This window comes from Pholis gunnellus, assembly GCF_910591455.1.
Source record: "Pholis gunnellus genome assembly, chromosome: 16".
Taxonomy (NCBI): Eukaryota; Metazoa; Chordata; class Actinopteri; order Perciformes; family Pholidae; genus Pholis; species Pholis gunnellus.
In genome coordinates, this window is record NC_136543.1 from 22,287,262 (window position 1) to 22,310,675 (window position 23,414).

Consider the following 23,414-nt stretch of genomic DNA (forward strand, 5'->3'; position numbering starts at 1 on the left):
ATAGTACAAATATTCTGATATGTGACATTGATGACGTTTCTCCACCAAAACAAACATGAGGTCACCCTTTTAAACTCATTTAAAGTTAAACCTCCATATAAGGAAATAAAAGCAGATGTAAATATAGAACAACGAGATGAAACATGCAGCTGAGTGATGACTGGCTGTTTATTAACTAACTAATGAAAAGAGTATTAATAAATCATTTATTGACTTTATGAAGAGATTATTATGAAACAAACTGAACTTTATGAATAGATAGTTTGTTTACTTTATGAAGAGTATTAAACTCTTTATAACACATTTACTGTTTAACTTTAAGTAAATATTTATAAAAGCTTCCATAGATAAAGAAGATAAAGAAGATAAAGTTCAGTTTGTTAAAAAGTTCCAACATTCAAAACAAATGTTCCAAAAAGATTCAGAAAAAAACGTTTAAGAACCTTCAAGAACCTGAATCTTGTCAGTGATATCTGTAGAACCTTCAAGAACCTTCTTCTGTCTGTTTGTTCTCTATGATCTAATGTCGGTGTCTCTGCTGTGATTGGCTGGCAGCTGGAGGTCACAGCTGGAGGTCACATGGCCTCTACTGTCTTTTCTTTTCCCAGTATCCTTTGCTCTGTGGCCACACGCCTGGTGACACCAGCTGTTACGTCATCGCTATGATGTCATCAGAGAAGAGGAGGATCCTGTCGATACTACGACTTTACGCCCTCTACCTCCTTATTGGTCAACGGGGCCAGGGCGGCATCCACCAATGAGATGGCAGGAAACAGTTTAAACCAGCCAATCGCCATGACGGACAGATCCAGATCATCCAATAAGATCTGAGCAGCTCCCATGAAAGATTTATGGTCCATCCGACCGTAGTCGCCCCACACGATGATCTGGAGACAGATGTGTACATTTACAGTCATTTACAGTCATTTAGACACTTCTATCCAAAGCAACTTACAATCAGACTCTACGGGAGCAGTTTTCAACATGCGACAGAGCCGGGGATCGAACCGCCGAGCCTCTGACTGAAAGACGGCCCTGCTCTCCACTTAGCCACCATCGCCCACAATGTGTACAATGTGTGGTATAATATATATATATATATATATAGTATATAGTACCTGCAGTACTTTTCCCTCGGGGCTTTCTTCAAACTGCAGCTGTTGTTGATAAAGTGGATCAGGAGATTTTCTTGCCATCCGAGTTCTTCTCTTCAACACACACTTCCCGTTATCCATCAGATACACTTTCACATAGGGAGCTACAACATACACACACATACACACATATACACACACACACACACATATACACATATATACACACACACACACACATATATACACATATATACACACACACACAAACACACACATATACACAGAGAAAGAAAAGTAAGAAAGAATGTAATACTGTAGTACAGTATGATAGTATCATAGTATGTACTACAGTATGATAGTATTTAGTACAGTGTGATGTATGTTGTACAGTGATAGTATGTACTACAATATGATAGTATGTAGAACAGTACGATAGTATGTACTATAGTATAATAGTAGTGTGTAGTATTCTCACCTGGAGTGTTCTTGTTGCCTTGTTTACCCACAAGCCCTCTGGCTCGGATCACCTCCACGTCCAGACGCTCCTTCCTGTACACCATCCCAATCTGGATGTCACCTGACCACCAATTAGCCAATCAGAAGGGCTCAAGTTATATGATGTCACAGATAACAGTCATTAACAATAAAAATATAAAGTGTAAATAACGTTTTGATTGGTTATTTACCCATCGGGGGCGTGGCCAGAGTCTGGCGTCCAGCCAGCTGGGCGGGGCCTAATCCATCCAGGAAACCGGTGAAATGTTTGTCTGACGCCAACTTCACTCCTGGAAATATCAGCCTGAAATACAGACGAGTGAGAGGTTAAAGAGAGGAGTGAGAGAAGAGTGAGAGGTTAAAGAGAGGAGTGACACATGAAAAAGAGGAGTGAGAGGTTAAAAAGAGTGAAATATATAGTGACACAGTCGTGGTAGAGTGAGTCAGGAGAAAGGATATCTTACGCTCCAGGTTTGGGGTCGTCGGCGTCCGGGTCCCGGCTCGGCTGTCGTGTAAAACGTGATTTAAACTCGATGGCTAAACCCGTTTCTACACTCCTCTGGACAGGGAGTCTCACAACCTTTTTCTTCTTCTCTTCCTCTAGATAAATGAAGGGGGGGGCGGGGGGGGAGAAGAAGAAGAAGATGTGAATATGAGCTGGTAACTCTGCGTGCTTTTCTGAAGCTAAAAAAAGAGGTTTGTTTTCTAGACTTAAACAAGTAGGTTTGTTGTCTCAACGTAAACAAGCAGGTACGTTGGACAATATCCATTCAGTCTCCATGATGAGTGTGGACGGAGACGTTGAATGGAGAGGTCTGGACTCACCTTCAGGGTTTAACTGGGAAGCGCTCTGACTCTTCTTTCCCAGTCCAACCATTCCCATCATCTTTGCTCCGAAGCTCGAGCGTCGCTTCTTGTCGTCATCGTCGTCGTCATTTCTCCCCAACGAACAAATCTCGCCTCCGACGCTGGACGACTTTGTGAGAGGAGCTCCAGAGGCCGGTGCCGCCCTGCAGGAAGGGGGAGGAGCAAACACACCTGTGAAACCCTGTGAAGTGTGCGTGTGTGTGGGGGAGGGCACTACTGTTGCTTACTTACTTTGGAGGCTCAGGCTCCACCTCCTCTTCTTCCTCCACTGATTCGCTCTTCTGCAGCGTGGCTGTGCCCTCTTCTGCCACCGTTACTTCCTGTGTTACCTCTGACCCCGCCCCCAACTCCACCGATTGGCCCTCTAGAGCCTCTGCCCGACTGCTGTAGCCAATGAGAGGAGAATAGAGCAGTACGCGGATGAAACATCCCGCAAGAAACGGAATGATGGAGAGCAAAAACATTCTGACATAATAACAGAAACAAGAGCATGCTAACAAGCAACATGCTAATAACATGGTATTCAAATAACAAGATGCTAACGTGTTAACTAAAAACAGGGTATTCAAATAACAAGATGCTAACGTGTTAACTAAAACATGCTGGAGGATAAGCAATGCATTATGGGAAGTATGGGTTTCTTTAGCTGACGGTACAGGCGTGAGTTAACAGTATTATCTAAACTTAAACAAGTAGGTTTGATGTCTAAACTTAAACAAGTAGATTTGTTGTCTAGAAACCAGTGGGTTTGTTGTCTGAACTTAAACAAATAGGTTTGTTGTCTAAACTTAAACAAATAGGTTTGTTGTCTAAACTTAAACAAGTAGATTTGTTGTCTGAACTTAAACAAGTAGGTTTGTTGTCTAAACTTAAACAAATAGGTTTGTTGTCTAAACTTAAACAAGTAGGTTTGTTGTCTAAACTTAAACAAGTAGATTTGTTGTCTGAACTTAAACAAGTAGGTTTGTTGTCTAAACTTAAACAAGTGGGTTTGTTGTCTGAACTTAAACAAGTAGGTTTGTTGTCTAAACTTAAACAAGTGGGTTTGTTGTCTGAACTTAAACAAGTGGGTTTGTTGTCTGAACTTAAACAAGTAGATTTGTTGTCTAAACTTAAACAAGTGGGTTTGTTGTCTAAACTTAAACAAGTGGGTTTGTTGTCTGAACTTAAACAAGTAGATTTGTTGTCTAAACTTAAACAAGTAGATTTGTTGTCTAAACTTAAACAAGTGGGTTTGTTGTCTGAACTTAAACAAGTGGGTTTGTTGTCTGAACTTAAACAAGTAGATTTGTTGTCTAAACTTAAACAAGTAGATTTGTTGTCTAAACTTAAACAAGTGGGTTTGTTGTCTGAACTTAAACAAGTGGGTTTGTTGTCTAAACTTAAACAAGTAGATTTGTTGTCTAAACTTAAACAAGTGGGTTTGTTGTCTGAACTTAAACAAGTAGATTTGTTGTCTGAACTTAAACAAGTAGATTTGTTGTCTAAACTTAAACAAGTAGATTTGTTGTCTGAACTTAAACAAGTGGGTTTGTTGTCTGAACTTAAACAAGTGGGTTTGTTGTCTGAACTTAAACAAGTAGATTTGTTGTCTAAACTTAAACAAGTAGATTTGTTGTCTAAACTTAAACAAGTAGGTTTGTTGTCTAGAAACAAGTAATCTTAATAAACTTTACTCTGATTGGATCCTGGTCTCACCTGATCCTCGTGACCGACACATCGTTGACATCACTGTCTGATGACTTAAAAGACAGACCGTCCCTCATCTGGAGACAGAGGACAAGACAACAGGTGAGCGGGTGTATGACATCATCAGTGATGTAATACTGATGTCACTCTGCTCTCACCTTTGATGGATCCTTCGTCACAGCTGCAGTGACAGAAGAGGAGAGTTTGTTTATAACATCACACTGATGACGTCATAGTTCTGGTTTAGCAGAGTTATGTCACAGTATGATCGTCTGACATCATCACTGATAACTTCCTCCACTTTCAACAACAGAAACCATTCAAACAAAAACTTTAAGTGACAAATTGTATTTTTTGGGCATGAACCAATGAGATGACTAAAGGTCATCCAAACTAGTCCTTCAGCTTCGTCTTTCGTGGCTGCATTTTCAAAATAAAAGCCCCACCATGGTAACAGGAGTTTATCAGGGGGGCCTACACATAGCTGCATTTTCAAAATAAAAGACCCTAGATAGTAATTTGATCAAATTTTAAGCTTTCCATATTTTCCTACAGTTGCAATAAATAAGACAACATCTTCGAATAATCTTCAACTTCCTCTAACAGTTTAGCTTCCAACGTTTCTAATAATGAACTATTTTAATGCAGTTCAATAACCAGTTTCCAGGTTTTTCAGCAGCGCGTCTTCTAGTTTTTACCTTCTTCTTCAGCAACAGAGTAACGATGACGTCACCAGAAAGATCAACATGTAAAACATCTTATTTCTGTTAAGACTGAGACATGAAGTTTAAATACTGAAGACAGAATCTCTACCTCCTCTGCTCGGTGGTAGCTCCTCCCCTTCACATTACAACAGTGGACGGACGGATGGAACACAAAAGAAAGACAAGAAATGATTCACAAATACTTCAAGTCACACAAACCAGGAAATGAGGGATGAACCCGTGGACGGCTCACGTAGCACCACTGAGCTAGCTCACGTAGCACCACTGAGCTAGCTCACGTAGCACCACTGAGCTAACGTTACGACTCAGCCGAGGAATGGAAGGCTGCTACTTCACCAGCTTCTTTTAATTAAATGTCAGTTGCTGACTGGTGTTCGGTTGAATTGTTCTTCCTGTTTATTTATTAATGATATTGTTGTTATCATTCTTCAAATATCCACACTCTTGTTTATAATGTGGGACAATGATGGATGAATAGATGGTATATTGGTGAAGGGATCAATTAACCCAACGAGATTAAATGGATGACTGAGACTAATTACTCCCTTTAATCACTAATGTGTCACATAACTAAGGGGGAGGAGCTACCTGTCTGGGGGTGGGTGTGGCTAACAGTTGGTGCCATACCATTGGCTGTTTTGTTCAGCTGGTCCTCCCATGTGACCTCTGCATCATGGTAAAGAGAGAGATGATTGGTCAGACTCTTAACTGAACCTTCTGATATCAAACCAGTTAAACCAGTTAAACCAGCAAGAACTCTGAGCATCTCTACATACACACTGAGACAACAATCAGATCCACCTGAGATTCTGATTTACCTTTTCTGGTCCCTCCAGGTGTCGTTGGGCATCGGTCTGGATCTGACATGGATAGGTGGGATGTGATGACATCATGATGATGAAACAAAGATGAACACAGGAACCAATGAATAAATGAACCAATTTACCAATTAATTAAACAATGAGCCAATGAATGAATGAACCAATGAATGAACCAATGAATGAACCGATGAACCAATGAACCAATGAATGAATGAATAAACGAATGAATAAATGAATGAACCAATGAATGAATTAACCAATGAACCAATGAATGAATGAACCAATGAATTAACCAATGAACCAATGAATGAATGAATGAACCAATGAATGAACCGATAAACCAATAAACCAATGAACGAATGAATAAATGAATAAATGACAGAGCATGTCTGACACACACAGATCTGTCTCTGAGTCACCAGTTACTGGTTCTAATGGTTCTACACTGACATTGTTTTCACACATTAAACCTGTGATGGACTCACCTGGAGTCTGTGGGGGAGGGGCAGGTTCAGGTGGTGGCAGTGATTGGACTACAGGAGTCGCAGCAGGTACGGGTAGAGGTCCAGGAGCTGGAGGCGGGGCTTGGACAGGTGTTGGAGTCGCAGCAGGTACAGGTAGAGGAGCTGGAGGCGGGGCTTGGGCAGGTGTTGGAGTCGCAGCAGGTACAGGTAGAGGAGCTGGAGGCGGGGCTTGGGCAGGTGTTGGAGTCGCAGCAGGTACAGGTAGAGGAGCTGGAGGCGGGGCTTGGGCAGGTGTTGGAGTCGCAGCAGGTACAGGTAGAGGTACAAGAGCTGGAGGTGGCACTTGGACAGGGGCAAGAGCAGGGGGCGGGGCTTGGACAAGTGTTAGAGTAGAAGCAGGTACAAGTAGAGGTACAGGACTTGGAGGCGGGGCTTGGACAGGTGTTGGAGTCGAAGCAGGTACTGGTAGAGGTACAGGACTTGGAGGCGGGGCTTGGACAGGTGTTGGAGTCGAAGCAGGTACTGGTAGAGGTACAGGACTTGGAGGCGGGGCTTGGACAGGTGTTGGAGTCAAAGCAGGTACTGGTAGAGGTACAGGACTTGGAGGCGGAGCTTGGACAGGTGTTGGTGTCGAAGCAGGTACGGGTAGAGGTCCAGGAGCTAGGGGCGAGGCCTGGACTTGTAGCGGAGCTGGGGGCGGAGCTGGGGCTAGTACCGGTGTGTGTGGGGGGGCAGTTCCTGGAGGATGTGGGGCTTGTATTCGTATCAGAGGAGGCAGTGGATGATTGACAGGGGGTGGGGCTTGTTTATGGACAGGGGGAGGGGCAACAGTTCCAATTGGTGATCCTGTGGTGGGTGTGGTCAAAACTGATGGACAGCAAAAGAAAAAAAAGATGATCAGACAGACGAATGAAAACAAACCATGAGATAGTAGTACCTGAACCTGGAAGTTAAATAACCACCTTTACCTGAGAAAGATAAACTAATAAAACAGGGGGGGGGTCAAATCCACCACATTCAGGTGGAGGTTTTTGGAGGATCGCCCAGAGAGAGCTGGAGGACTTTGCAAGGGTAAAGGACCTATGTGCTACTTTTCTTAGCCTGCTAATCACTGGGACCAGGACCAGGAAGAATACAAGGTTGCGAATACAAGGTTGCGAATACAAGGTTGCGAATACAAGGTTGCGAATACAAGGTTGCGAATACAAGGTTGCAGCCAACCACCTTGTCCGATCAGGGCCTTAAACAACGAGGACAGGAAGTACCCAGATATCTGCTGGCTGCACCAGGAACCACAAGAATTGTCCGTTGCCATTTCCTAAAAGGTATCGAACGTACGTACTTATGTCTGAAGCTCCTTTGGGCGGGACATAAGGCAGCTGGCGTCCTCGATGGCCAAAGACCGGAGATCCTGTCGGACTCGCCTGGGTTGATCCGCCTTGAGGGTTCGACCTGTTGGAAGAAAATCCAGCAGGACTCAAACAACCAACCTGACATGAGGGAAGCAAGGCAGCGCCTGCAAGGGCAGGGTTCAAAGTGGTCGTAGTCATAGTAACAGACGATAAAGGAAGATGTTCATGGAGACTTGTGCTTCAGTTATGCTACGCTACGCTAGTCATTTCTGAAGACCTGCTAACATCCTCTACACCTGTCCACTGTCTGTTTACCTGAACGGTTCCTCGTCGTAGGCTTCGGGTTCGTAGGGGAAGTCGGGAATGAAGCCCTGACTGAAGAGCAGAAACACGTCAGAACTCCAAACCCACCTGCACCTTGAGGGGGATCCTACTGGTCTCTACAGGTGTGCCCCTTACGGGGTCACACCTGTATAGACCACGCCCCCTTTTAACTCTGACCCCCTGACAGAATGAAAGTTCTCACCTGTAGTCCTCACAGCTCCCGTTAATCATTTGTTTTGTCCAGAGAGTTTGGTTCGGACCGTTTAAATATCTTACACACAGAAAAACACATGTACATGAGAATATGATGACAACTACTAATACTACAAGTACTACTACTGTGAGTATTTCTACTACAGTTGCAATACCTGTCATCAAAATCCAGTGAGGTGGCAACGGACGCTCTCCTCAGAGCCCTCCTGAATATACAGAGACAACCAGTGAGACCAGTACTACAAACTGTACTACAACCAGTACGAGGACAATAACCTGTTCTATATCTGGTAAAACCAGTATTATAACCAGTACTACAACCAGTACGAGAACGATAACCTGAACTATATCTAGTAAAACCAGTACTATAACCAGTTCTAAAACTAAATCCAGTACTTCAATCACCATTTAAACCAGCAACAACAGTAGTAAAAAAGTACTAAAAACAATATTCTATGACTGAAAACAGAAGTACAACCAGTAGCACAAGTAGAATATAACCAGTACTAAAACCAGTATTTAAACCAGTACTACAACCAGTACTATAACTAGGGGTGCAACGGATCACAAACCTCACGGTGCATTTCTTTGACCCTCACACACTGCGTGCACGAGTTAGATGGTATTTCCTGCGTCGATCAGCAGCGTAGCAAGATCATGTTGCCAGGTCTGAAGCCTCAAATGTGTTGAGTGAACCTCCGATACAATCATAAATGTAAGCCTGTTAAGATCATTAAGAAAATGAATGTGCGTGAATGCGCTTCAGTGTTTGTAACATAACAGACTGTCAGTTTATGGGATGGGGTTCAGCTCCCTGCTGTGCTGCTGATTGTATTTGGACTTACATTAAAGTTAACAGAACAGTGTGTATTTGCTTTTACTTGAACACTTTAATTTAACACTGTTTTCATTTTAAGCTCTTCTGTAACTTTAGATTGTAATGTGAAGCATTCATTGTAATATTTAACCTGATTCTCCTGTAGAAGCTCTGGACAGATCATTTATTCTAATGCCCACTGACGGGTTGAGAACCTTTGTTATCTAACTTTTGCTCCCCAAGCATCTTAGTTTGCACATATTTAGATCAGAGAAGTCTTTTTCTCATGGTGTGCCCACAAACCCTTTTAATAAGTTCAGTGTTTGGGCCGCTGGAATTATAGAATCCTGCTTACGTCCGTGGTTGCCAGTAGGTGGCGCTATGACTATGAGTTAATATTGGCATGCAGAAGTCCTAAAATCATGACAGTAATCAAGTATGTCAAGTGTGGGACAGTTTTGACAAAGTACAGTTGAGTTACAACAGCTTGATGGATGATAGCGAACCATGTAAAATGGCCGCTACACCAAGTCCATGTTGTTCAATGAAACCTCAAGCTTTTAGTAACTTTTCATCACTAAGGTCTTTAGATTGTTCTGACCAAATTGTAAGCTGATCTGATTAATTCCCTAGGAGGAGTTTGTAGTACAGCACCTGGAAATGGAAAAAAAACCCACGAGAAATTCATACAAAATTCAAAATGGCTGACTTCCGGTTGGGTTTAGAGCATGGACCCCGGAGTCTTCATGTGATACAACTGCTTACCACATTTTATACATCTAGGTGAAATGTACTGCGAGGGCTACATCGTCTACATTTTGTAGGGGGCGCTATTGAGACGATTTTCCACTCTGAAGCATTAATATCATATTATATAACTACATTTCGGGCTTGTACTCTGTGGGCCAAGTTTGCTTATGTTTCGAGCATTTTTAGCCTCTCAAAATTACCTTCATTTTTCATGGCGAAGACTGCGTCACCACGGCAACGGCGTTCCACGAAACATCAAAAGCTTCATGAACTGGCATTATGAACTTCTTACATTTGTGTGGAAGTAGTTTGATGTTGATCTGATTTACCTACTAAGAGAAACAAGCCAAAGTATAGAGACTTTAACTTACTGTTACCAGTAGGTGGCGCTATGACTATGATTAAAAATTGGCCTGCAGATGTCTTCAGGCCTGGAGTCTAATCAAACATGTGAAATCTGGTAAAGATCTGATGATGTGGAGTCGAGTTACATCAGTTTATTCGTTCATGGCGAAGGATTGAAATTCGCCGAGCCGCCACGTCGCCGCCCTCCGACAACTTCTTATAATGTTCTCAATGAAGCATGATCAAGGTCTGAAGGCTCTCCTGGCAACATTTTAGAGGAATCTGATTAATCTGTGAGGAGCAGGATGTAAAAGTACACAACCTATAACTTCCTGTTGCCACTAGGTGGAGCTATTGCTATGATTCTAAATTGTCATATAGATGTGTTCAGGGTCAGTTATGAGATCTGAGAGATTTGAAGCAGATTAGACAATGTACGGCTGAGTTACAACAACTTCCTGTTTCGTGGCGAATGGTGTTTTTTTGACGCCACTACACGGATACATAGTACGATAACTTTTTTGATCTTTGAGTAACTTTTCACTGCCAAGGTCTGAAGAGCACACTGACCAAGTCTGAAGTCAATCAGGTTAAATCTCTAGGAGGAGTTCGTTAAAGTATGACGCCTTGAAATGGCAATCCGTGATCCGTTACACCACTAACTATAACCAGTACTACAACCAATATTCAAACCATGTAACCGTGTATTTTACTGGTCCAGCAGTATCAGGGAGATGTTTTGATTAAATAATTAGTCATAAATTCTTATTATTTAGATATATATTTTTGCTGATTGGCTGGTTTGAAGACTGTCTGCTGATTGGTCAGTCTCCAGGTGACCCAGGTGTTTCTCATAGTTACCTTTCCAGGCTGCTGTACTGGCCGGCATCAGAGTATGCTCGGCTCAGTTTGGAGCCTCGTAGCAAACGCACAGCGTCCTCACGGTACAACGGGTACAGAGGGTTACCACTGGCAACCAGAGGTCAGGGGGTCAGAGGACAGGGGTGAAGGTGTTGGGGGTCAGAGGGTAGTGAAGGTCGGAATGTGAGGAGAAAGTGACAGTGAGTGTAGTGAAATGAAGGTGAGGCCTTTCAGGAGGCTCAGTCTCTCATTGGTTGACACACACAGCTGGTTACCTGAGAGGAGGCGGTTGGCTCGGCGACCGTGACCTCATCCTGACGACATCGGATCGAGGGAAGTGATTGGACAACATCTCCTGCTCCGGCATTGAGAGGGTGGAGTCCCGTCGATTCAGTCTGTAGTCTGGAGATAAACAGAGCGGGAGTTGAACCATGGACACTGAACCATGGACCATGGACCCTGAACCATGGACCATGGACACTGAACCATGGACACTGAACCATGGACCCTGAACCATGGACCCTGAACCATGGACCCTGAACCATGGACCATGGACACTGAACCATGGACACTGAACCATGGACCCTGAACCATGGACCCTGAACCATGGACACTGAACCATGGACCATGGACACTGAACCATGGACCCTGAACCATGGACCCTGAACCATGGACCATGGACCCTGAACCATGGACCCTGAACCATGGACCATGGACACTGAACCATGGACACTGAACCATGGACACTGAACCATGGACCCTGAACCATGGACCATGGACACTGAACCATGGACACTGAACCATGGACCATGGACACTGAACCATGGACACTGAACCATGGACCATGGACACTGAACCATGGACACTGAACCATGGACACTGAACCATGGACCCTGAACCATGGACCCTGAACCATGGACCATGGACACTGAACCATGGACACTGAACCATGGACCATGGACACTGAACCATGGACACTGAACCATGGACCCTGAACCATGGACCCTGAACCATGGACCATGGACACTGAACCATGGACACTGAACCATGGACACTGAACCATGGACCCTGAACCATGGACCATGGACACTGAACCATGGACACTGAACCATGGACCCTGAACCATGGACCCTGAACCATGGACACTGAACCATGGACCGTGGACACTGAACCATGGACACTGAACCATGGACCCTGAACCATGGACCCTGAACCATGGACCATGGACACTGAACCATGGACACTGAACCATGGACACTGAACCATGGACCCTGAACCATGGACCATGGACACTGAACCATGGACACTGAACCATGGACCCTGAACCATGGACCATGGACACTGAACCATGGACCATGGACACTGAACCATGGACACTGAACCATGGACCCTGAACCATGGACACTGAACCATGGACCCTGACACAGTCTGGCTCTGAGGGCTTGGTCACACAGACGTTTGAATTTCACTTTGACATCTTCTGGGCTGAGTTGCAGTGCATGATGGGACATAAAGTTCACCTGATATCACCCCGATGCCGTCTTCACAGTCTGAAAACTCACTGTCACTGATCCTCTGAGACCCTGCAGAAAGAGAGACAGGATGTTTAGGCCTGGAAGCAGCTCCTCATAATCCTCCACATGAGGGTCCAGGGTCCTGAAACTCCTCAAGGACTCCTGAAACCCCCTTAACCACAGAATCCTTTTAGAACACTACTAGGAACCTACAGAACTCCTCCAAGGATTTATGGACCACTGAAAACTTCTTAAAGAACCTTGAAATCCCACCTGGGAAAACCTTAAAGACAACAACCCATCAGGAATGCTAGTGACCTAAGAACCCTGTGACAACGTGAGGCACTTTCCAACAACTTACAAGGATCTCTAGAAGGACCTGTGAGACTCTATAAAGGACCGCCTCAAGGACATTTCAAACTTCTTCATTTACAGCTGGAAAATTCTCAAGGACCTGTGTAATCCTCTTGAAAACTCCTGGGACAACCTTGAAGACAACTGAAAACCCTGTGAGGAAACCAAGAGAGATCATGAGGATTCTTGAGGACTCACTTAGACAAGGACAAGAACCAATCCTGGAACCCCTGCCAAGAACCTGAACTCCTATCAACCTCTCAAATAGTACTGAGGTGTCGTGAACCCTTTGGTATACTTGGATCTTTTTGAAGATTCATATCTTTTGTTTTTATATCGACCTATTAAAATCCACAATTGCTCGAAAAGCCTCCAGAAAACGATTTCTAGAACCTGTCAAACTCTATCAAGGACCCCTGAGAACCTCTCCAGGAATCCAGAACCACTTCATATAAGAGGACTGGCTAAGCCTCTCAAAGCCTCCTGATCAGGTGTCCTTTCCAGTTTTGAAGATTGGAACCATCAGAACTCCCAACAAACAAAGAAACAGCAGAATCAATCAGTCCACTTTATCTTCAGATAGCAGTCAGCTGACCCTTGTGAGGGACAGGGGGCGTGGCCTGATTTCAGATTTGAGAGTACATGAAGTAAAAACATCTGTTTAATAAATCTACTGATGTTTTACATTCTGAATGATTCACAGTTCAGTAGCCACACACACACACACACACACCCTGAGCCTTCCACTTAGCGTAGTCGTATTAGTTCGTTGCACTTATTGTATTTGTTTGTTTCTGTACGTTTGCTCTGGTTTATGCTCTTAGATGTTTAAAGGAGATGCACTCATGACTTCTGGTGACTAGTAGTTCTCTTGAATACCGATGTTGAAAACACTGATTGTAAGTCTCTTTGGATAAAAGCGTCTGCTCAATGACTGTAATGTAATATAATGTAACTGTTATTACCTGAGTTATAGTAAAGACCTTTGTCTGCAAAGCATCATGGGAGAAAAGTAAAACAAAATCAACAACAGAAGAATAATAAAAAAAAGATGATGAACTGAAGACCAAAAACCACAGGAATGTGTGTGTGTTAGTGTGTGTGTCTCACTCTGCAGCCCTCTGCTGGACAGACTGTCTTCAGGCTGCAGTCCTCTCCTCTGCAGGTAGGGGGAGGTGCTGGGCAGCTCAGAGGAAACATCATGAAGTTTGTACCAATGAGGCTGATCGTCCAACAGAGCAGAGTCCAGCTCTATCAGGACCTGGACCCAGAGACACAGAGACTCAGAGACAAGAGATACATAGACAAGAGACAAGACACAAGACACAGAGACGAGAGACAAGAGACAAGAGACGCATCATAAATAACAGAGACAGCTGAGATGATCAAACTTAGGACACTATTTAAGAAGAGACAGGTGGAACATGTCGGGTTCTATGTTCCCCGTGTCTTCTGACCTCTCCCAGGAACTGGCTCTCCTCCTCCCGAACTCGGGCCTGATCCCAGACCGTCAGCTCCAACATCCGGTCTCTGAACTCGTGTCGAGGGACCGGAGAGTACATGAAGGTCTGGTTCCACCGAGGTTCCACCGATTTCTTCACCGTCTTTGTTCTGCGCTTACTCTTATCACTGTAAAGATAGGAGACCTCCACTGGTTACACAGAATGAAGCAGGAGGATCTGCAGATGAACTGATGGGCCTCATCACCAATATCTGCCTAAGTTAGTCCCTGAATCGGTCCTGGAGACAGAGAACCGTCCTGAATAAAGTCAGTGATGTTTTATAAACAGCAGATCGACCATCAGTGATAACTGATCATAAATATGTTGGAATAATGTAACAAACAAAGTTCTACACATTCACTTCTAGAAGTAACACTGACCCTCCTTCATGTTCTAAGGATCACCTAGACCACAGACGGGTTCTAGTTCTACCTTCTGTCTGGCAGGAAGTAGATCTTAACGTAGGGGTTTCTGGGTCGGCCGTCGTCTCGGACAGGAAGTGCTTTGGCTCCGAGGACCGTGACGATCAGCTGAAGACCCACTTTATCGTACCACAGCTTCACCTGGAACACACGGGGTTCATATCAGGACAGCAGCATCATCTACAGAACCCCACACAGCTGTACTGGTAACGGGTTAGTGGCTACTGGTTTCTGATCAGCAGCTACTGGCTAACTGCTTCCTGTTCAACACTATAACTATAAAACTCCTCTCTAAAGCTACAGTTACCTGAATTCGGGGAACCAGAGGACGTCTGATACCACTCTGAAACACACACACATCAAAATGAAACATCTGTTTGCAGCTGATTGCTGTGGACTGTGCCGTGTGGTGGTGCATAAATGCTGGGTAAACTTACAGACATCCTCCTGGAGAGAACGCTGGGGCTCATGGGAGACGTGACAGAGATGAACGGATCAACTCTCTGAGAGTCGAAGGAACTCGAACCTGAACACAGAATATCGAGAAGACGCCAAGAAGTTGCTGTATTCTTACAGACTTATTTAAATTTCTCCTTTAACATTTTGTGTTTTGTGCTCTATTACTTTTATTCAAACTGTTGGTGACTCTTTTAGCCTTTTTCAGTCTCTTTTGTGGTGCTTTTGAGTCTGTGTGATCGTTTGGTGGTGGTTTTATGTCTCTTTCTGGTGGTTTTAAGTCTCTTTCTGGTGGTTTTATGTCTCTTTCTGGTGGTTTTAAGTCTCTTTCTGGTGGTTTTATGTCTCTTTCTGGTGGTTTTAAGTCTCTTTCTGGTGGTTTTAAATCTCTTTCTGGTGGTTTTATGTCTCTTTCTGGTGGTTTTAAGTCTCTTTCTGGTGGTTTTATGTCTCTTTCTGGTGGTTTTAAGTCTCTTTCTGGTGGTTTTAAGTCTCTTTCTGGTGGTTTTAAGTCTCTTTCTGGTGGTTTTATGTCTCTTTCTGGTGGTTTTAAGTCTCTTTCTGGTGGTTTTAAGTCTCTTTCTGGTGGTTTTAAGTCTCTTTCTGGTGGTTTTATGTCTCTTTCTGGTGGTTTTAAGTCTCTTTCTGGTGGTTTTAAGTCTCTTTCTGGTGGTTATGTTGAATAACAAACTTACTGGAGTCCAGCTGGACATGGGAGCTTTCCGCTGCTTTTAAAACATCTCTGGAAAAGAAATAGTAATCTGTTAAAAACGGAACAGAATTTCAGGTTCTTTGTGGACTAAAAGCTATGTGAGAAAATAATCATATAGTTTGTGGTGTGTTGTACTGCATCTTTATGTCTAAATGGAAAGTTATTTAAGTATATCAGGAGAACACACAGCTCCACGTGACATAATATAACATGTAAAATTATCATGGCCAAATAAAACACTGTAATTATACATAATGTTCTCTGTGATCCACATTAAGCTTACTGAGCGTGTTGGAGAGTCTCCTTTAAGTATTTCACTAAGGAACCGGGTCACTGAGTCACAGGGTTCAAGGAGGATCCAGATCGGAGCATAAGGTTTAATCTTAACATCTAAAAAGCACCAGCTCGTTCATTCTGACCTTATCTGGACAGTCTTTGGTCTCACATTAGCACAGTGCTAATGCTACGTCCACATGTTATTTTGTGAATGTTAAAATACATATACACGGGTTTGATAATCTAAAGAACTATGAAGGAACATTGTTCGACTCATGGACCTGTGACCTACCCGATAGGTCGGGACACCACCAGCTCCACCTGTGGTTCTGGTTTGGAGTCCAGGATAATATTGTAAACTTCATTAAATGTCGCTCCCTGGAGAAGCCGACCATTCCACTCCAGAACCTGATCACCTGAGAGAAGACATCTGTGAGTACATTTCTGTTGTTATGGCGACAAAAACAACCAGAACACTACAGTACAAGGGTTAGCTTAGCACAACGACTGCTAGCACAAGGAAACAGACATATTTTACAAAGAAAAAAGAAACAATAATATGAGACAAATACAAAGTAACAGTTTAAACTGACAAATGAAGGAAGAATAACATAATGATAATTATATTAGATTCATAACATAAAGCTTCATCCAGAGCTCCATAGATGTGACTGTAACTTTTAATGAATGTGTTGTCGTCTTATTCTGTCAGCTGTGAAAAATAATTATAAAAACCACCACAGCAAACATAAAGTAACATAACACATCCAGTCTGTGACTGTAAGACACATTATGAATATATGATATGAATATGAGTGGATATATAGTGATTTAGGGTTCTAGTGGCTCTATAAATGTAATGGTACTGTTAGATTGCTGCTCAATGAGAGGATATATAGTGATTTAGTGTTCTAGTGGCTCTATAAATGTAATGGTACTGTTAGATTGCTGCTCAATGAGAGGATATCTAAGGGTTTAGTGTTCTAGTGGCTCTATAAATGTAATGGTACTGTTAGATTGCTGCTCAATGAGAGGATATCTAAGGGTTTAGTGTTCTAGTGGCTCTATAAATGTAATGGTACTGTTAGATTGCTGCTCAATGAGAGGATATCTAAGGGTTTAGTGTTCTAGTGGCTCTATAAATGTAATGGTACTGTTAGATTGCTGCTCAATGAGAGGATATCTAGTGGTTTAGTGTTCTAGTGGCTCTATAAATGTAATGGTACTGTTAGATTGCTGCTCAATGAGAGGATATCTAAGGGTTTAGTGTTCTAGTGGCTCTATAAATGTAATGGTACTGTTAGATTGCTGCTCAATGAGAGGATATCTAAGGGTTTAGTGTTCTAGTGGCTCTATAAATGTAATGGTACTGTTAGATTGCTGCTTGTGTGTTTTTTATCATCTCAGTTAAAAAAGACTAAACGCCAACAAATATGGAAGCAGAAAAGTTAGTTCTACAAACAGTATAATACTAATAATATTAGTGTAACCTGATCTTTATCAAACTGGATTAAGAGATGAATGTAATTATTAAATTTGCTCCCAGGTCTGTTTCACAGCGCCGGGGTTACAGCTGAAAGAGTTATTCTAAAATATTCTCAGGTGTGTGTGTGTGTGTGTGTTTACCTGGCCTCAGGTGTCCCACAGTGTCAGCCAAACTTCCTTTCTTCACCTTCGTGATGAACGCACAGAGACGACCAGACTCCATCACCTTCCCCCCGACCACCTGACAACACACTGACCATCAGCAAGGCACTAAACTGAAGAAGAAGAAGTAAAAGAAGGACAAGAAGGACAAGAAGGACAAGAAGGACCAGAAGGAGAAGGAGAAGAAGAAGGACAAGAATAACAAGGAGAAGAAGGAGAAGGAGAAGGACAAGAAGGACCAGAAGGAGAAGGAGAAGAAGAAGGACAAGGACAAGAAGGACCAGAAGGAGAAGGAGAAGAAGAAGGACAAGGAGAAGAAGGAGAAGAAGGAGAAGGAGAAGAAGGACAAGAAGGACCAGAAGGAGAAGGAGATGAAGAAGGACAAGAATAAAAAGGAGAAGAAGGAGAAGGAGAAGAAGGACAAGAAGGACCAGAAGGAGAAGGAGAAGAAGAAGGACAAGGACAAGAAGGACCAGAAGGAGAAGGAGATGAAGAAGGACAAGAATAAAAAGGAGAAGAAGGAGAAGAAGAAGGACAAGGACAAGAAGGACCAGAAGGAGAAGGAGATGAAGGACAAGGACAAGAAGGACCAGAAGGAGAAGGAGATGAAGAAGGACAAGAATAACAAGGAGAAGAAGGAGAAGAAGAAGAACTTCACCTTGAGTCCCAGCAGGGATCCCATATCCGTGGCAACTGTCCCATCCTTCATCCTCTTATTCAGCAGAATTCGACCAATCAGACACTCTCTATCTTTGGACTGTTGCCATGTGACCGGCTGCTGATGAACAATAAACACAAGTGGTCGTTTAACCGTTCAGTCCAATCATACGTTTATACGAGTGGATACTAAAGGGACAGTTGTTCGCCTGGTGAACACGGTGACAAAGTTTCTGTTTTCTGGGCATCGACCCAACAATAAAGAATAAATATTAAACCTTAAACATAAACCTCCACGGATCAAATACTCATAATAGAAAGAGACATAATGCCGTCTGAGGCGTCCTGTCAACAGTTTTACAGACGTCTCTTTGACAGAGTTCCAATCAGTCGGACAAGTGGGGGACAGACAGGATGAGGGGACAGACAGGATGAGAGACAGACATGATGAGGGGACAGACATGATGAGGGGACAGACAGGATGGAGAACAGACATGATGGGGACAGACAGGATCGATCCTTGGCTGGGACGTGTCATGTGTCGAAGTGTCCTTGAGCAAGACACTGAACCCCGGGCGCTTCTCAGCAGCCCACTGCTCCCATAAGCTAGGGATGGGTTAAATGCAGAGGTCAAGATTTGTGTATGTGTATATGTACATGACAATAAAAAGACATTATTATTATTATGGGGGACAGACATGATGAGGGGACAGACATGATGAGGGGACAGACAGGATGGAGGTGGGGTTAGATGGACCAATAGAAGGGGCGGGGCTTAGATTGGTCAATGGGTGGGGCTTAGTCCTACCATGGACAGCGGCGCAGGCTCGCCGTGCCAGGAACCACGATCCCACCGTTGGCCGTCCATGTCTCCTAGAAGGAAAGAGAAGAGGCCAGAGGGTTCTAGTGGAATAATAATAGAAGAGGAACTAAATGGCTCTCAGAGACACTCTGCTGGTCCAGACATGAGAGTTTGGACCAGAGGGACGGTGGTTTTGTTTCCAACACTATGTCAAGGACCCACATGCAACGCTCACAAAATCCATCAATCAAGGTCGTGGACTTTGGTTCTGGTTTAGCACGGTGGGGAATCTTCAGAAGGGTCCTGAACCTTCAGCTGGGTTCTGAACCTTTAGGACGGTTCTGAACCTTCAGCTGGGTTCTGGGTCTTTAGGAGGGTTCTGAACCTTCAGCTGGGTTCTGAACCTTTAGGATGGTTCTGAACCTTCAGCTGGTTCTGAACCTTTAGGAGGGTTCTGAACCTTTAGGAGGGTTCTGGGTCTTCAGCTGGTTCTGAACCTTCAGCTGGGTTCTGAACCTTTCGGAGGGTTCTGGGTCTTCAGCTGGTTCTGAACCTTCAGCTGGTTCTGAACCTTCAGCTGGTTCGGAACCTCAGTGAGTCCAAAGTGAGTTTATACAGAAGTTAGCGCACCTCACTAGTCGCTATGGCAACGGTACCCATAAAATGGCGTGTGACCTACTCTCATTCTGTTTCTATGGAAACATGTCGTCTGTAATCCGTCTTTACACACAAGCAGCTTTAGACGCGCACAAACGCGCGCACACACACACACACACACACACACACACACACACACACACACACACACACACACACACACACACAGCAGCCACTTACAGGTCTGTCTGAGCGCCATTAAGTATGAAGAGGAGGAGGATGAAGAGGAGGATGAAGAGGTGAACGTACAGCTCCTCCTCACAGTGTTGGTGGGTGTTGTTTGTCCTGAGTTCTGTCTGCAGGCTGAGCAGTTCAACCTTTCTAAATGAGATTTACTGATTCTAAACTTTGATCCCATCCTGCTGTCTGTCGCGTAATGTTAGCATAATGCTCAGCTAGCTTCCTACTCACTGCACACTTGTTAGTCTGGTATTATCCTGTTGTTATCCTGTTATTGGCCTGTTATTAACTCGTTATTAACTCGTTATTAGCCTGTTAACCTGTTATTAGCCTGTTGTTAGCCTGCTGTTAGCCTACTGTTAGCCTGTTACTAGCCTGCTGTTTGCCTGTTATTAACCTGTTGTTAGCCTGCTGTTAGCTTGAACTGTGACTTGGCATGTAGATAGTTTGGAAGTCTAAAAGTGATCTGGTTGGTCAAACAGTAAACTAGATGCTGGTGGACGTTTGCTAGTTGTTGTCAACATTACAGTGCTGATCCCGCCCCTCTCCTCCTGCATGACTACCAGATCTGAGCCACAGAAATCCAGCAGATCGCCATGAAATCTCCAGACCTCCTGATCAACGGAGGATCCTGAAGTTGCTGTGATGTTGCTCGTCAGGTGTGCAGACCCGTTGTTGTCTGGTTGGGCAACAGGTGAGTTCCTCCAGCAGTCTCTGTTTTCACAGTGACTCCTGAGCCAAGCTTGTTAATCCACTCTCTCTTCTTTTAATCCAATTGAGCAGCAGTAGAGGCGGTGATTCAGCGGTGGTGTTCTAGTCTGGATCACATTATCAGACGGGATCTCCAGGATCCTCCACGGTTCTTTGGACCTGGGCCGATCCGGTTTGATGGTGAGATAAATATTCTCCTGGTTCTTGTTACTCTCCGGATGTCTTAAGGGCAGCAGCAGAAACTCTGAGCTGCTCCGTCACCTCCCAACCTGAGAGGAGGCGCAAGAACCCTCTGAGCCAATCAGAGCAGCTTATCTCTGACCAGGTGACTTCTGGCCCAATGACAGGAAGGCAGCAGATTAACTCGTTAACATGACGCCGAATGTCTTGATAGACGACCTGCAGGACCTGCAACATGTTGAGCAACTGCAACATGTCCAAAAACTGTAACTGCAACTTGTCCAGCAACTGTAACGTCATCATGTCCAGCAACTGTAACTGTAACATGTTTAGCAACTGTAACTAACAGCAACATGTTGGGCAACTGTAACAAGTTCAGCAACTGTAACATGTTGAGCAACTGTAAATAACAGCAACATGTTGGGCAACTGTAACAGCAACATCTTCAGCAACGGTAACTAACAGCAACATGTTAAGCAGCTGTAGAAGACGTGCAGGGAAACCCAGAGCTCAGCTGTAAGAGGATTATCATGCTGAGCTAATTATTGCCAGAGAGAACACAAAGTCACTGTGGTGTTGGGAGAACGTGAGGAACATGAGGAACGTGAGGAACGTGAGGAACCTGAAGATCTTTTGTCCTATTTGTGTCATTTAATATAATATAACAACACAGTAAGATGAAAGCTCTCTACTCTGCATGTAGCCACCTAGCATCTTTTAGCTAACATTTAGCATGTAGCCACCGAGCCTCATTTAGCTTGCAGTTAGCATGTAGCCACTTAGCCTCATTTAGCTAGCACTTAGCATGTAGCCACTCACTGTCAGGCTTTTCACAGCTGGTGGAGTCAGGCGTGGTCTCCAGCTCCTCCTCTGAGCTGCTGAAGCTCCGCCCAGTCTGTGCTGCACTCTCATTGTTTTTGTTCCTCTTGAGGGCGGAGCTTGGGTCCAGATGTTGCCGAGGTAACGGGCTGCGGTGGTGAGATGTGGGGCTGACGTGATTGGCTGCCCGGTCCACAGAGAACGACCTCTGACTTCTAGATCTGACCAATCCCTGAAGCCGATTCTGACAGAGAGCTAAGTGGAAAAGCACAAGTCAGACAGGTTAGGGTTAGGGTCATCTTTCTACCTGTGTGTCTCAGGTTCAGGTGTGTTTCTACCTGTGTGTCTCAGGTTCAGGTGTGTTTCTACCTGTGTGTCTCAGGTTCAGGTGTGTTTCTACCTGTGTGTCTCAGGTTCAGGTGTGTTTCTACCTGTGTGTCTCAGGTTCAGGTGGTCGGGCTCGACAGTTTCCAAGGAGACTTGAGTCAACATCCTCATGGCCTCCTTGCTCGGCTGCGGCTTCACTGGGTAACGAGCCAGGTTCGGGTCGCTACGATAACAAGCCTGAAACTCCTCCTCCTCCCGCCGCTCACGCTCATCCTGGACCTGGTCTAGAGGGGGGTCCTGGACCACAAGAGGTCAAATTAAAAACCAATCCATTAAATAAAATACCCGCCGTATCAAACTCACCTGTCAATGCCAGCGATCTCGTCCGTCTCTGATTGGTCGCTTCCAGACACGCTCCTCCTCCTCGTTACCATGACCGCCGCGTGGCGACCTAGCACGGCGGTCCAGACCGTGATCAGAGGGCGAGCAAGGCATCCTGCCCACCCGACCATCATGATACCACCCCGAGGGGCTGGACCTGTCAATCACACACAATGGAGCTTTTACTCTGTTGGTACTTTCATAAAAACTTCGTTCTGGTTCTGTACTCTGTTGGTAGTCCAGCCCACCAGACAGCAGCTTTCAGGCATTTTCTGTCGTTGTAACAAGGAGACATCTTTACACACTACGGAGTTGGTAGAGAGATTTTTCCCTCAGGTGTGGGCGGGACTTAATTATTTAAAAAAATCAGTTAACTGATGAATGATCAAAGAAATGTGAACTTAATCAAATGAAGGAACGAATAAGCAGACAATACAGAACACAAATAAATAATATTTACAGAACAAAAAGAAGAAATAAATCATATAATAATACAAAAACAACAGTTTCTTACAGTTTGTCCGTCGGTTGTTTGAAGCCTCACACTCAGACACACACACTGAAACACACACACTCAGGTTTATAATCTGGATCAGAACCGATGCCCCGCCCCGGATCCAGAACATCAGCAGGGCGTCGCACTCTCACGAGGCTGAACAGCTAAATAATGATGAGATATTTCTGTTTATCAAGAATAAAATCATACAAACCACAAAACGACAACACAAGACGTCAAAAAACATCGACAGCGACAGAATCTATGGACGGTTCACGAAGTGTGTGTGTGTCAGTCTGACGTAACCCGGCTGGTGCTGTGTGGAACGAAACAAATCCATCAGTATGAGGCTACATAGTGGTTTAGATTCAGGATCAGTATGAGGCTACATAGTGGTTTAGATTCAGGATCAGTATACCGGTCATGTATCACATGTATAACACATGTATAACACATGTTTGGTCAGGAGGATGCTGACAGTGACGCCTGCTGGAGCTTCCT

At 44.2% G+C, this 23,414-nt stretch overlaps 1 protein-coding gene across 1 annotated transcript; it reads right to left on the reverse strand.

Annotated features, from left to right (window-relative positions):
• Window positions 1-698: 698 nt before the first annotated feature.
• Window positions 699-22,712, reverse strand: rims2b (regulating synaptic membrane exocytosis 2b; the record flags this gene model as incomplete). The annotated part of the gene is given in 35 exon segments (XM_079176359.1): window positions 699-887; window positions 1,119-1,258; window positions 1,573-1,674; window positions 1,784-1,896; window positions 2,057-2,192; window positions 2,418-2,602; window positions 2,691-2,843; window positions 4,158-4,225; window positions 4,307-4,329; window positions 5,462-5,539; window positions 5,692-5,733; window positions 6,180-7,025; window positions 7,501-7,610; window positions 7,826-7,885; window positions 8,037-8,105; window positions 8,203-8,253; window positions 10,821-10,928; window positions 11,096-11,222; window positions 12,341-12,403; window positions 13,654-13,677; window positions 13,799-13,949; window positions 14,146-14,317; window positions 14,623-14,753; window positions 14,920-14,955; window positions 15,050-15,138; window positions 15,764-15,810; window positions 16,349-16,472; window positions 17,683-17,782; window positions 18,362-18,481; window positions 19,169-19,233; window positions 21,710-21,964; window positions 22,141-22,333; window positions 22,400-22,402; window positions 22,406-22,574; window positions 22,666-22,712. Coding segments are annotated over 35 exon segments (4,389 nt in total).
• Window positions 22,713-23,414: the final 702 nt, after the last annotated feature.